This window comes from Pelobates fuscus, chromosome 4 (genome assembly GCF_036172605.1).
Source record: "Pelobates fuscus isolate aPelFus1 chromosome 4, aPelFus1.pri, whole genome shotgun sequence".
NCBI lineage: Eukaryota > Metazoa > Chordata > Amphibia > Anura > Pelobatidae > Pelobates > Pelobates fuscus.
This window is the reverse complement of record NC_086320.1, coordinates 376,025,933-376,041,887: the sequence shown is the minus strand read 5'-3', so window position 1 is coordinate 376,041,887 and position 15,955 is coordinate 376,025,933. Positions and strand designations below refer to the sequence as shown.

Genomic DNA, 15,955 nt, shown 5'->3' with positions numbered 1-15,955 from the left:
GGCACAATGCAATGCATACAGAATTCAGAATAGTCAAGTAACAAGACAAAGTCAAAATACACAAGAAACAATATCCCTCTCGGATAACCACAATGGAAACCACGACAGGGCACTGAGAAATGTTCTAGGGTTGGCTGCAGGGGAGCATGTGACATCACATGCACGTTTCCAATAATCAGGGATTTAGGGGTTAACTTGGAGCCCTAAATGGCTCTGACTGCAGACCCTACCGATGCTTGAAGGAAGGAGCACAAGGCGTGCACGCTAGTCTAGGTCCCGATGTGTGCTCCTCCCGTAGGAATCAGGTAAGTTTGAACTGATGACGTTGCCTTTTCCACATGGGAACGATACCGCAACAAGGTGTGCAAGCTGGATCCAAGACTGCTCTCAGACATGGCGGGCACCATGACACAACCATCCACACACTATTTAATAATGCCAACAGCTACCAGCAGAGCTACGTGCATGAGAAAACCCCCAATAGATGAGATAAGGCACAGTGTCCACAATAATGCATAAATACATGACTTCTTTATTTACTTTATACAATGTGACTTTCATAACAAAGAATTCACACAAATTATTTATACAATAACAGAGTACACATTCCTGGAATATAAGAACGCATAATGAAACGCAAAAAAAAAAATCAATGAAATATAGAAATTATTTGGCACTACCAGCCAGACAATGCATTGTTTACTGAAAACAGGAGGCAAACATCTGATTACAGGTCAGTATTCTGCAATCTTTGACACATTTCACCCATGGACTATATCTCCCATGAGAATCACTGAAAATAAATCCACAACAGCTAGAATGCCAAATGTTAGCAATCACTAAAGAAACTAACAAAATATAAATGAACGCAAATAAATAGGAAAAGGGAACGATAGTTGGAAGCACTAAACAAAATTAAGTAATAGTAAAAAAACTGATTGTTTTATTATTTAACAAAAATCTATTTTTTTTTTTTTTTACTTAATATTGTAAAGACAATTTTCGTTTACTCACTAGCAGCTAGTCCTCATGAGAGCATGTATTAATGTTTCAGAAAATAGGGATTTGGTACATTAAATCCAGTTTTGGCGAAAATATTAGTTATCTAAACAACTCGGAAACAAGGGTGTAACATAAAGGCACTTGGAGCAGCATCTAACATCGTTCTTGGCAATAATAAGGTTCTGCACAGTTCAGGAGCGTTTGAGAGAACCTTTTGAAATGACAATCTAAGATGTGGATGTTACAAACCCAAGGTTAAGCATCAAGCAAAAAGTGCAAAGATTACTCTGAAAAGCATAAAGCAAAAATCTTCCTGAGACACTCAGTCTGTAGTGCAAACTGTTTGAACAGTCTGAAGGACTGATACGTTCAAAATTATTCAGTGGGTTTTGGCCACCATTCTGGTATGGAGGCTTTCACATTAACCAGTCCTTGGTTGTCCACTTTCATGTGGAGTTCTTCATTGACATGTGCTAGTCTAAGTAAAGCTAAACCTAGGTCCCCCAATCCAGCTCTGTATTTGCCTGCTGCCTTTCCTGACGCAGTTATTATTTCCAGTCCTTGGGTACCAGGTGTTAAGGGAGATGGCAGGCGCACAGGAACTAGGCGTTTCCGGATAACTCCGGTGTGATGAGTTCTTGCAGTTAATTCTTGGCCAACGTAGCAGCCTTTGGAGAAACTGATGCCGTTCAAGTAGACCACGTTGGATTCCAACGGTAAGGCCACTCCTGGGGGAATATCATGCACGCCTTCCGGGACACCTTCAACAAACAAATATAAGCATAAAATGAAGTCCTAGAGAGCAACTATTAGGCATTAAAATAAACCTAAAAACATTTACATTGCATTACACAGTCCTTGCAAATACTTGGACAGCCACAGAAAGTATGGGATGTGTTCGAAGGGGAGGCTTTGCAATGGCTTTCTCAAACTGTTTATAGATAAACCCCGAATTTTTTAAAATAATTAAATATATGCATGTTTTCATTGGAGGTATATCTCCAAAATTATTTAAAAAATGTTATTTAAAGAAATATTAAATGTTTTTTTTTTCCCATTGGACCGTTCCATTAAGAAAACACTATGTCTGCTCGGATTAACCCTTCCTATACAAGAACCTACCTTCCATCCACCCTTCAAAAAAAGAACACACAAAACTTACCTCTGTCCCAGCGAGAAGGCAACGTTCTCCCTGCAGCCTTATCTTTTTCCATTTATTTCACCCCCCTTGCTGGAGGGATGTCAGAGTGGGCAGGCTGAGGGAAGGACAGGGGGCACAGAGAGGGAGCAACAGGGGTTGTGTCACCATCGGCTGCCTGAGTTTTGCACAGAATTCACATCAACCACCTGGAACTCTTGCTGGCTATTGAAACCCCAACAATGCTGCACCTGAGGTGGAGTTACACATCCAGCAGCAGAGGGGTTAATCTGTCTATGTGCAGCGTTTTCATAGCATTTCCAGGCACCATGACCACTTCAAATCACTTGTGGTGCTTGGAGTAACCCTTTAACCCCTTAAGGACACATGACATGTATGACATGTCATGATTCCCTTTTATTCCAGAAGTTTGGTCCTTAAGGGGTTAAAAGGAACACTCCAAAATTCATAACCACTAGAGCTTGTCAGCTGATTGGGGCTTAGCTCAGGAGGGCTAATGAAAGTTCTTACTTAGGGAATTCGGTCTTTCTAGTATAAGGAGTGCCGGTGGGGACCAGCACCTGGCAGACCACAGGTAAGAAGACAAACCATTCAAAAACTGCATACTTACAATGAGTTGGTGACAGGGCATTCCCTGCACCACAACCACTACAGCAAGCTATTGTGGTTATGCTGCTAGAGTGTTCCTTTAGTCATTGAAGACTGGCACCCAGTGGCTTTCAACCCTGGATTTACACACAAATGGTTATGTCAAATAAGCTATGATCAGCCAGATATGGCAGGCCTAGGAAAATAAGTTGAATACACATACCCTGCTCATATCTGTGCTTGCAATAATCATGAAAACATCCCATTTGACAGTTAGGCAGGAGATCTTTGACATTCGCTCCGGTCTGCGCCACCAATCTCCAACCCATGACGGCAACTCTGGGATCAGGAGTGCAGAGTACAGCAGGTGCAGGAAGCTTTTTATTCGGAGGTTCCAGATTTGTCTGACTTGAGATCACAGCCCACACAGATAGCTCAGGACATGGCTGGACGTCCACCTTCTTCCTAAAGTTATACACCTTTAGATGTGACTGAATTGGTTCCACTGCAGAGATATCACACTCCAGAAGGATATCACTAGGGTCATCATTTTCAGTAGAGAGCCTGGAAAACACATTACTATGCAATTAGAATCTGGAGAAGAAACAACTTTAACCCCTTAAGGAACAAACTTCTGGAATAAAAGGGAATCATGACATGTCATGTGTCCTTAAGGGGTTAAAGTCAATAACACCTCACAATAAAAACTGCCAAACCTTTAAGTAGGAATTACTGGTTCCCCTTTTTAATAAAAAGACTTGGGGTCTCATAGGCAGCAAGCAATCATCTGACCCTGAAGCAGTAAATAAGCTAGCCCTGAACATCTTAGCTAAGGAGACTTAATAGAAGCTCCTAAGCAGAAGCCTTGTATTGGTTATCCTGCTTAGAGTTTTCATTTAATTGCTATATTTTGTATGTGACAGAAAAATCTAAATAATGGTATACGGTCCATTGAGATGGGAGAGAAGTGGTTGAAAGACATCAAATAACAATAATTACAATTTAAACATGTGTAAAATGTTAATAATTTTTACACGTATTTACAGAACTACACATTCCTGGCTTGCCTTGATAAGAGAGGTGTAGTGTGAGAGTTTATCTCAGCGTACCATGTCTGCTTATCTGACAGCCTGTCTGTGACAAACAATGAAAGTGACATGCAGCCATATGACACATTTCTAGTGGACAGATATAAAGGACTGTCACCTCATCCATGATTTCCCAGACAGTTATAAGCCCTGTGTGATGTTGGCAGGTCCATGAATAGTGCTGCCCACCTTTATGTACATTTCACTTGTTGCCAGAAATAATCTATTTCCTATGAGATTCCATCAATGATTTTTTTTTATTCCTTATGACAGCACCTTAGTTATAGTAAAAATGAAAATCCAGCGCACTCCCTTATCTGCTAAACAGCTATTTTGCTAGTTTTATTAAAAACACCTAATCTAGGCAAAAAACAATGGGTGTTTAGTTACATTATATGATCATACATTGCATAAGCCGGCTACAACTTCAATGTACCCCATCTTTGGCAGGTCCTACTCTCACTGCCAACGATCTACTAAATGAGCTACTCACTTGGGGAAATCCTTCCATCTCGAGTTCTCTGCAGTACAAGGCTTAAATAGGGCCCTGAGATGAGGCACCTGTAACAGGTAGGGGTGCAAAACCAAGGAGCTGGCTAGACTCCTAAATATATATGGGAAAACAAGGGGCTGGCTGCACTCACCTAAACATGCTTAAATAGGGTGCTGCTGGGGGCCAAATGGTACAGTAAAAATTAATCACTGTACTTATTGGCCCCCAGCAGCACCCCATTCAACATGTTCAGGTGAGTGCAGTCAGCCCCTTGTTTTCTCAGCATCATCGGTTATACTCGGGGATTTATTCAAGGAACAACAGATTGTATCGGACTGAAATCAAAATGGAAAAACTTGGACACAATTTGAATGCATTCTACAACTCTCCTGATGTTACAGTTTGGCGAACTGAGGCTCAATTTTGCAAATCGCCTTTGGATTCACTATTTAGCAATCAGTAACACTTAGCACACATTCTACATTCCATCCTGTCCTTCTAACCAGAGCCATGCTGGTGGAAGCCCATGGCTGGCCAGTCTCCTCCTCACTGACAGTGACAGAGTCCCACAGATACCTTGACAGGCACTGCTCGGTGGGAGTTGCAGTCCACTTAATGTTCTACAAACTGCTTCTGCTCACCTCCCACAGGTCATGCTGTGCTCTGAGCACACAGTGTGTTTCTGAGCACATTTGCTAATAAAGTTTCACAGTTTGAATCCTGCCAGGATTAAAGATGGCCGCGGTTTACCTGTATAGGATGACGTCATACATGCTCCGCCCCTGCACGTTGAGCAGGTGAGCGTACATGGCGCCTTCGTTCAGCCGCGCTGCGTCATTGGTTATCAGGCCCTGCAGGAAGGCGGGCGTGTGCGGCCCCCGGAGCCGGAGCAGGGAGCGGCGCGGGGCCAGGGGGAGGCACAGGCCGCTCAGCCCGCGGTAACAGGGCCGGAGAGGGAGTGAGAGACACCGCGACCCCCACACCAGCACCATGACTCGCCGTCTGCCGCCTCACGTCACGCACGCTAGTCACATGGTGTGTGTGACGGCTGGGGACAGCGCACCCTGCTGGGGGAGAGGTGTACTGCACACAGTCTGATCTGAGTATTCTATAATGGAACGTTCTGCACACAGTCTGATCTGAGTATTCTATAATGGAACGTTCTGCACACAGTCTGATCTGAGTATTCTATAATGGAACGTTCTGCACACAGTCTGATCTGAGTATTCTATAATGGAACGTTCTGCACACAGTCTGATCTGAGTATTCTATAACAGAACATTCTGCACACAGTCTGATCTGAGTATTCTATAACAGAACGTTCTGCACACAGTCTGATCTCAGTATTCTATAACAGAACGTTCTGCACACAGTCTGATCTCAGTATTCTAAAACAGAACGTTCTGCACACAGTCTGATCTGAGTATTCTATAACAGAACGTACTGCACACAGTCTGATCTGAGTATTCTATAACAGAACGTACTGCACACAGTCTGATCTCAGTATTCTATAACAGAACGTTCTGCACACAGTCTGATCTCAGTATTCTATAACAGAACGTTCTGCACACAGTCTGATCTGAGTATTCTATAACAGAACGTTCTGCACACAGTCTGATCTGAGTATTCTATAACAGAACGTTCTGCACACAGTCTGATCTGAGTATTCTATAATAGAACGTTCTGCACACAGTCTGATCTGAGTATTCTATAATAGAACGTTCTGCACACAGTCTGATCTCAGTATTCTATAACAGAACGTTCTGCACACAGTCTGACCTGAGTATTCTATAATAGAACGTTCTGCAAACAGTCTGATTTGAGTATTCTAGAATAGACTGTTTTGCACACAGTCTGATCTGAGTATTCTATAACAGAACGTTCTGCACACAGTCTGATCTGAGTATTCTATAATAGAACGTTCTGCACACAGTCTGATCTGAGTATTCTATAATAGAACGTTCTGCACACAGTCTGATCTGAGTATTCTATAACAGAACGTTCTGCACACAGTCTGATCTGAGTATTCTATAATAGAACGTTCTGCACACAGTCTGATCTCAGTATTCTATAATAGAACGTTCTGCACACAGTCTGACCTGAGTATTCTATAATAGAACGTTCTGCAAACAGTCTGATTTGAGTATTCTAGAATAGACTGTTCTGCACACAGTCTGATCAGAGTATTTTAGAATAGAACGTTCTGCACACAGTCTGATCCGAGTATTTTAGAATAGAACGTTCTGCACACAGTCTGATCTGAGTATTCTAGAATAGAACGTTCTGCACAGTCTGATCTGAGTATTCTAGACTAGAACGTTCTGCACACAGTCTCAGTCTGATCTGAGTATTCTAGAATAGAACGTTCTGCACACAGTCTGATCTGAGTATTCTATAACAGAACGTCCTGCACACAGTCTGATCTGAGTATTCTATAATAGAACGTTCTGCACACAGAGCTGGATACAGTCTGATCTGAGTATTCTATAATAGAAGGTTCTGCACACAGAGCTGGATACAGTCTGATCTGAGTATTCTATAATAGAACGTTCTGCACACAGTCTGATCTGAGTATTCTAGAATAGAACGTTCTGCACACAGTCTGATCTGAGTATTCTAGAATAGAACGTTCTGCACACAGTCTGATCTGAGTATTCTATAACAGAACGTTCTGCACACAGAGCTGGATACTGTCTGATCTGAGTATTCTAGAATAGAACGTTCTGCACACAGAGCTGGATTCAGTCTGATCTGAGTATTCTAAAATAGAACGTTCTGCACACAGTCTGATCTGAGTATTCTATAATGGAACATTCTGCACACAGAGCTGGATACAGTCTGATCTGAGTATTCTAGAATAGAACGTTCTGCACACAGAGCTGGATACAGTCTGATCTGAGTATTCTAAAATAGAACGTTCTGCACACAGTCTGATCTGAGTATTCTATAATGGAACATTCTGCACACAGAGCTGGATACAGTCTGATCTGAGTATTCTAAAATAGAACGTTCTGCACACAGTCTGATCTGAGTATTCTATAATGGAACATTCTGCACACAGAGCTGGATACAGTCTGATCTGAGTATTCTATAACAGAACATTCTGCACACAGTCTGATCTGAGTATTCTATAACAGAACGTTCTGCACACAGTCTGATCTGAGTATTCTATAACAGAACGTTCTGCACACAGTCTGATCTGAGTATTCTATAACAGAACATTCTGCACACAGTCTGATCTGAGTATTCTATAACAGAACGTTCTGCACACAGTCTAATCTGAGTATACTATAATAGAACCTTCTGCACACAGTCTGATCTGAGTATTCTATAACAGAACGTTCTGCACACAGTCTGATCTAAGTATTCTAGAATAGAACGTTCTGTACACAGTCTGATCTGCGTATTCTATAACAGAACGTTCTGCACACAGTCTGATCTGAGTATTCTATAATAGAACGTTCTGCACACAGTCTGACCTGAGTATTCTATAATAGAACGTTCTGCAAACAGTCTGATTTGAGTATTCTAGAATAGACTGTTCTGCACACGGTCTGATCTGAGTATTCTAGAATAGAAAGTTCTGCACACAGTCTGATCTGAGTATTCTATAACAGAACGTCCTGCACACAGTCTGATCTGAGTATTCTATAACAGAACGTCCTGCACACAGTCTGATCTGAGTATTCTATAATAGAACGTTCTGTACACAGAGCTGGATACAGCCTGAAACCTGCCGGGTCTGTAACCTCGCCCTCCAGAGTCCCAGCCCTGAAACCACATACAGAATGCTGCATCTCCTGTCCAGAGATGGTCAGGGGGACAGGCAGTAAATGCCCAACTTTATTCACAGATCACGCGAAGTGACCAATAGAGGGTAAAAGGAGGGTAAAATCTATATATTACCAAGCAGGTTACTTCCAGCAGCTAACCAGAGCCACTTCACATACACCATAGCTGAGTAAGAGAGAGACTGGGGCATTGAGTCTAGTGTCAGACTGGTAAGGTGGTTGGGTTACTGCTGTGTCTAGCCAGTGCACTTCACATATACCAGATTTGAGTAAGAGATAGCATTAGGCATTGAGTCTACTGTCAGACTGGGTTACTGCTGTGTCTAGCCAGTGGTACTTCACCTATACCAGCTTTGAGTGGAAAATAAATAGTCTGGGACATTGAGCTTAGTGTTAGTGATACCGGAGAAACTGACGGAAGCCAAGCACAGAGAGATGGACACAGGTTTCTTCAGGAAGGAAGAGATTCTTTATTGGATCACCGATCGGGACTCAGAGGGACTAACGTCACCAAAATACAGCAAGTTCTGAGCCCCGGACAATAGTGCAGGCTCCTTATATAGGCACATAACTCCTCCCATATTAAGCTCCACCCGCACATTCTCTTAACCAATCAACACAAATAAGAATTAACTTCCTGTTTGACCGCATGGCTTGTCCAGCACAATGGAGGAGGGGGAATACTACATCCTGTATTCTTGCACATGCTCCGTACACTACTGATCGTATCTTGCCTCGTGCAACCAACTGATCGATACGTCAGCATATGCACGTACACATGCCACGTGGTAATCTCGGCCTACTAAATTTATTTTTACCGAGATTCCACCACATTCCCCCCTTTGATGCCTCTTGATATTTTACAATTACTTTAGGCATCACTTAACCTTGGTTTGCATACACCGCAAGTTACCTTGAACCAGACCAGACTTATCATATGATGTGAATATTTTAACACTCATCTTCCTGCATTGGTTCTCCCTGATCTAGAGCCTTATACTTATAAATCGCCATTATCTGTGCAGCAGCCTTCCTCTCTGCTATATTTCCTATCAGGCTTTGCACAGACCTAACTACTAAGGGTATAAGACACGGCAGGACTAGACACAACATTAAAATTAGTAGGACTCCACCTACCACTGCCTTAAGCCCTCCAAACCACTCATACCAGCTACCAAACCAACTACTTGGATTATACCCTTTCCATACCTGAGTAGGCACATGCGCTAGTTTAACCATATGGCTAGTAAGCTCAGCTATTGCTTGCCCTTCGTCATCTATTTGAAGACAGCAATTGCTCAGGTTAAACTTCCCACATACACCTCCCTCTACTGCCAAAAGGTAATCCAAGGCTAATCTATTTTGGTAGACTGCTGTCCTCATCCTGGTGTTATGCTTCGCTAGAAGATTGAGCGCTTGTGATGTTTCGTTGGTGATAATCTCAACCACCGCCTGTAATCTTATAATACGGTTGAGCATATAAATAGGGGTCCTGTAACCAAAGGTACCATCCTCAGCCCACGTGGCTGGCCCATAATAATCTATGATACGCTGGGGAGGCCATTCATTATCTTCCCAGGTGCCTATCTCTATGGGTCCCCTTTTCTTCCTATGATTCACATCATACACTTTAACACCTAAAGTCTCACCTGTTTCAATCGGTAACAAGAAGAAGGATGGTTTGAGCATACCCAACACACATGCCCCTTCCCAGTCCTGTGGCAACTCCGAATAGGCTTTCTTACCACAGATCCAGTACAAATTTGCTGGGGCTCTCCAGGTAGATGTGATGGATAAATCAAACCACACATCCTTTAAATTGGCGTATCTAGCAAACGGGTTAGATTGTTCTGAGACATTTGAAGCCGACCACCAAGTTGTATTTTTAGTATCATCATCATAAGCTTTTTGCCCTAGACAAGTTAATTCTCCTACAGAAGTGTTATACATTATTCCTTTCCTTGCTATGCAAACATAACCTATGATGGAGGTCTTTAATCTCCACTCAGATTTACCTCTAACACTCATATGATAATCGGCTTGTGTAGATATTAGTTGGTCAACTGCCTCAGAACCGGACATTACCTCCTTTGCTTCCCAAGGCCATTGGTCTCCCATGTTAGTACCTCCACACACATAGCAGTTGGTAACATTAAGACTACCGGCAATACTTTCGGCTAAATCGATGAACAGGTTTTTAGCATTATGGGGGATCTTATTATCTATACTCATCTCTTCATAAAAGGAATGGTATACTTGATGAGTTTGGGAGGATACCGTATCAGTCTCTATCCCTATAAACAATAATGTCCCAGGATCTAAACCCGTCCCGTATATCTGAAACCCAAATAAATTGCCATATTTGTCTAAGAACTTATCGGGGTTATTTATAAGTATATGGATGGGATTACATTCCATAGACTTACAATATGGGCTAGTCGGCAACTTAGTCACTATCATGTCTTTGTCTACTGTCTGTCCCCAAGTCGCCCACCCCACACAAGACCAATATGGGCAAAAGTTATAGTCTTTATTTGGGCATCTAGGACTCACATATTTATTTTTACTACTGGGACAAATATATTTATCATTAGACCCATACGTCCTCTCCCATCTAAGATCCCCACATACATTCCACGGCTTTCTACCACTCGATATCGCTTTACACGCATCAAATAGCAGAACACCCGAAGAATGTACGGATTCTAACACCGTCTTATTAATTAGGGTCCCCTGAGGATCTCCATTCCTGAGAGTCAACCAAATCGTACGAGGTTGATACTCCGGACTGAAGCACTTAGGTTCTCCTACTCCTAAATGGCACACACTATAGTCTATATTTAAGTATCTACATCTCGATACATCTCCTTTACACTCGTATTGTGAATGCCAGATTAGGGTTTGGGAAATATGGTTACCTGTTCTCGTAGTCTTAATGCATACCTCACAGCTAGGAGTGTCGGTACCTCTACCTTCCTGAATATAAAAACACATATAAATAAACACTATCAAAAGCACATCTTTCGCCGTCATCCTCAGTCTTCGTCCGTGCGAAGGCACCTCAGCTTCCAGGATGTGAGGGCTGCAGGGAATGGAGTTCTGCTCGTCTTCACAGGTGTCCCTTTGAGACTTTCCTGGCTTATATACTATGTGTTGGTAAGCGGACAGGCTTTATTATGGCCTTCTCACTCACGCACCAAATCCCCAAAATAATAAAATTTGTAATCCACAATAGTTCCTCGTTACTCCAACTGAGTAGTGCGTTTTAACCGGATCTTGCAGGGATTCTCTGGATCTGCTGTAACTTGCCAAGAATCGACTGCTGCTGGTTTAACCCTGGAGTGATGTATCCACGGAGTCACTTCGGCTACTTTTATCGCTGTAGGGGTAGACAAAAGAACAACATAAGGACCTCTCCACTTGGGCCCTAACGGTACATTATTCCACTCTTTAATCCACACTTGATCTCCTGGATGATAACTATGAACAGGGGGATAAATATTCACAGGTAATCTATCTTGTACCCATTTCTGTACCTCCTCCATAGTCTTACCCAACTCTACAACCTGCTGCCGGGTAATTCCTTCTCCCAACTGACTCAAATCCCCCCTTAAGTTACCAAGTACGGGAGGTGGTCGCCCATACATAATTTCAAAAGGAGAGAGGCCCATCCTTCTGGTAGGGGTACTGCGGATTCGCAATAGAGCTATGGGTAAGAGAACGTTCCACTTAAGTTGGGTTTCCTGACACATTTTAGCCAACTGGTTCTTTATAGTTCTATTCATTCTCTCTACCTTACCAGAACTCTGGGGTCTATATGCAGTATGAAGCCTCCACTTTATACCAAGCATATGAGTCAGTTGTTGTAGGCACTGATGAACAAAAGCTGGACCATTGTCCGATCCTATAGAACAGGGTAGTCCATATCGGGGTATTATTTCTCGTAGCAGGAATCTTACAACTTCTCCTGCTTTCTCTGTACGAGTAGGACATGCTTCTACCCAGCCTGAATAGGTGCACACAATTACCAACAGGTAACGATGTCCACCCGATTTAGGCATCACTGTAAAGTCTATTTGTAGATCGGACATGGGGAGTCCCCCCATAAACTGGACTCCTGGTGGCTTTACTGGTCCTTGTCTTGCATTATTTTTAGCACACGTTACACATCTTCGTACAATGGCCTGAGTCAAGTTGGACAATCTTGGTATGTAAAAATGTTTTCTGAGAGATTCTTCAGTACTGTCTCTCCCAGAATGTGTCCCGTTATGATAATTTTGGACAATTTCTACCGCTAGTGATGCTGGTATGACTAGTCTTCCATCTTCTAGCTGATACCACTTGTTCTCCAAATACTTTCCTGGTTCAGTCTTTAACCACTCCTCTTCTTGAGCTGTATAAACTGGAGTCCATTGGGACAGTGGAGTTGGTATAAGAGCAGCTATATGCCCCACATATTCCTGTCTTCCTGATTCAGCGGCACGCTTAGCTGCACTATCTGCCATCCGATTTCCCTTGGTTACATCACCATCTCCTCTCAGATGCGCTCGACAATGTATGATACCGACTTCTTTCGGTTCCCACACTGCTTCCAATAGTTGTAGGATTTCAGCTGCGTATTTGATTTCTTTGCCTTCTGAATTCAGTAGTCCTCTTTCTTTATACAAAGCTCCGTGGGCATGAGTGGTTAAAAACGCATATTTGGAGTCCGTGTAGATGTTCACTCTTAAACCTTCAGCCAATTGTAACGCTCGTGTCAGTGCTATCAATTCTGCCTTTTGTGCTGATGTTCCTTTCGCCAGTGGCCGAGCTTCTATCACCTTGTCTATTGTTGTTACTGCATATCCTGCATAGCGGATCCCTTCTTTCACATAACTACTGCCGTCGGTGTAATATTGAACATCGGGGTTCTGGATGGGAAAATCACGAAGATCTGGTCTACTTGAGAATACTTCATCCATTACTTCCAAACAATCATGTTGACTTTCAGTAGGTTGTGGCAAAAGGGTAGCTGGATTTAAGGTGTTTACAGTCTCTAAATGCACTCTTGGATTTTCACACAACATTGCTTGATACTTGGTCATACGGCTGTTACTAAACCAATGATTTCCTTTGTAATCCAACAACGTCTGTACTGCATGTGGGACTCGTACATAAAGTTCTTGACCCAGAGTGAGTTTATCGGCTTCAGCTACTAGCAGGGCGGCTGCAGCTACGGCTCTTAGACAAGGTGGAAGTCCGCTGGCCACTGCATCCAATTGCTTAGACATGTAGGCAACAGGTCTTTGCCATGATCCCAAGTACTGTGTCAATACTCCCACAGCCATTCTTCTTTGCTCGTGTACATATAAGTAGAATGGTCGTGTGTGATCAGGTAGACCTAATGCTGGGGCACTCATCAAAGCCTTCTTCACATCTTCAAATGCCGTTTGCTGTTCTTGGGTCCATAAGAAGGGGTCGTGCTCTGTACCTTTGATAGCTGCGTACAGAGGTTTTGCCAGTATCGCATAGCTGGGAATCCATATCCTACAGAAGCCTGCTGCCCCCAAGAATTCTCGCACTTGTCTTCTATTCTTGGGTATTGGTATTTGGCAGACAGCTTCTTTTCTCTCTGGCCCCATAATTCTTTGACCTTCAGAGATATGGAATCCCAGATATTTGACAGTTGGCAAACACAACTGAGCCTTCTTTCTAGACACCTTGTATCCTGCCTTCCAGAGAATGTGCAGTAGATCGTGCGTTGCTTGCTGACAGATTTCTTTTGTAACTGCTGCTATCAACAAGTCATCTACATATTGTAACAATACACACTCTCCTGGGATGGACTCGAAATCCAGTAGATCTTGACTTAGGGCTGAACCAAATAGGGTAGGTGAATTTTTAAACCCTTGGGGCAGTCTTGTCCAAGTCATTTGGCGTTTTGAGCCCGTTACAGCGTTCTCCCATTGGAAAGCGAAAATACATTGACTTTCTGCGGCAATTCGGAGGCAAAAGAAGGCATCTTTGAGATCTAAGACTGTGAAGTAAGTAGCCCCGCCCGGAATTAAAGCAAGCAGGTTATATGGATTGGGTACAACTGGATGTATACTAACAACCGCATCATTGACTGCTCTCAAGTCCTGCACAGGTCGATACTCATCTGTACCGGGCTTTTGAACAGGCAGCAATGGGGTGTTCCAGGGGGAAGTACAGAATTTTAGGATACCATACCGTATGAACTTATCCAGATAGGATTGGATGTTCTTCTTAGCCTTCTGCGGGATGTGGTATTGTCTTAGGCTCACTGGATAAACCCCAAGTTTTAGTTCAATTTTTATAGGTGGAATATTGCGGGCCAGTCCTGGTGGGTTGTTCTCTGCCCAAACTCCTGGTATGTTAAATAATGTCTCATCACTCCTAGGGTTTTGGCTAGTCAACACTGTATAAAGTCGCCACTCTTCTTCCTTTGGTACGGATAATGTCATGATACCTGAAGGTCCATTAAACTTTAAAGATGTTGTTCCATTTGGTAGGAACGTAATCTGCGCTTGTAATTTTGATAGCATATCACGTCCCAGCAATTGGACTGGACATTCAGGCATATAAAGGAATTGATGTTTTACTACGTGGCCTCCCAATGTACAGAGTCGACTTTTAAGAACCGGTTTTTCAGCACTTCTTCCAGTTGCTCCTATCACAGTAATAGTCCTTCCAGATGGAGGAGCAACTAGATTAGTCACCACTGAATGTTCAGCACCAGTGTCGATCATGAACGCACTCCTTTTCCCCCCTATTGATACATCGACCATAGGCTCCGCTCGACCAAGGGGGATGGAGCCCGGTCGGTATCAATAGTCCTCCATGACCGTGTCAGCCAATCCCACGAAGTCCCTGCCTTCTCTATCGCGGGACCTTTGCGCTGCTGGAATATACCTATCCTCCCTAACACTTCCTCTGTTCCCATTACTCCCTCTATTACCATTACTCCCTCCGGGGCCTCCTCTACCTCTCGCTCTGCCTCTAAAGTTTCCGTAGCCTGCCCTGGGTTGGTCTCTCTCGTACTGCTCTCTTTGCGGACATTCGTTCCTCCAATGCCCTTCTTCCTTGCAATACGCGCACTGATTCCTACTCAAAGGCTCCCTACTCCATCTACTATCGCCTCTATCTGGGCCCCGTCTATCTACGCCTGCGATCGCTACCGCTAGCATATCAGCCTTTTTACGCATCTTGCGCTCTTCCTCTTTCTTACTTTCTGTTTCCCTATTCATATAAACCTTATTCGCTACCTCCATTAGTTGGGTGATTGACATACCTGCAAACCCTTCTAACTTTTGTAGCTTGCGCTTAATATCTCCGTAAGCTTGGCTGACAAAGGCGGAGTTCACCATTCGGGAATTATCTGCGTCTTCCGGATTAAAGGGGGTATACAAGCGGTATGCCTCCAATAATCGGTCATAAAAGACACTGGGCGCTTCATCACTTTTCTGAATCACCTCAACTGTCTTCGACATGTTAATAGCTTTCTTTCCTCTGGCTTTCATGCCAGCAATTATAGCGTCTCTATAGGCTCTGAGTTGAACCATATCAGCACCATTTACATTCCAATCGGGATCGGTGTTGGGATAATGTGTTGCGGCCCATGCTGATGGATTGGCTTGGTTTAAAGTACGGGCTTTATCCTCTAGTGCTTTAATGGCTGCTTGATTTATTCTTGTCCTTTCCTCATTGTTAAATAAAGTCATTAATAACTGCTGGCAATCAGCCCATGTCGGGTTATGTGTCTGTACTATTGAGGTGAACAGATCAGTCATAGCTTGTGGTTTCTCAGTATACGAGGAATTGTGGGTCTTCCAGT

The 15,955-nt window shown here is 43.2% G+C and overlaps 1 protein-coding gene across 1 annotated transcript; it reads right to left on the bottom strand.

Moving 5' to 3' along the window:
* Window positions 1-1,360: 1,360 nt before the first annotated feature.
* Window positions 1,361-5,331, bottom strand: IBA57 (iron-sulfur cluster assembly factor IBA57). The gene is made up of 3 exons (XM_063452797.1): window positions 5,081-5,331; window positions 2,973-3,313; window positions 1,361-1,763 (listed from the first exon to the last, which is right to left on the bottom strand). The coding sequence occupies exons 1-3, from the start codon at window positions 5,320-5,322 to the stop codon at window positions 1,378-1,380; spliced, it is 969 nt and encodes a 322-aa protein (XP_063308867.1). The 5' UTR covers window positions 5,323-5,331; the 3' UTR covers window positions 1,361-1,377.
* Window positions 5,332-15,955: the final 10,624 nt, after the last annotated feature.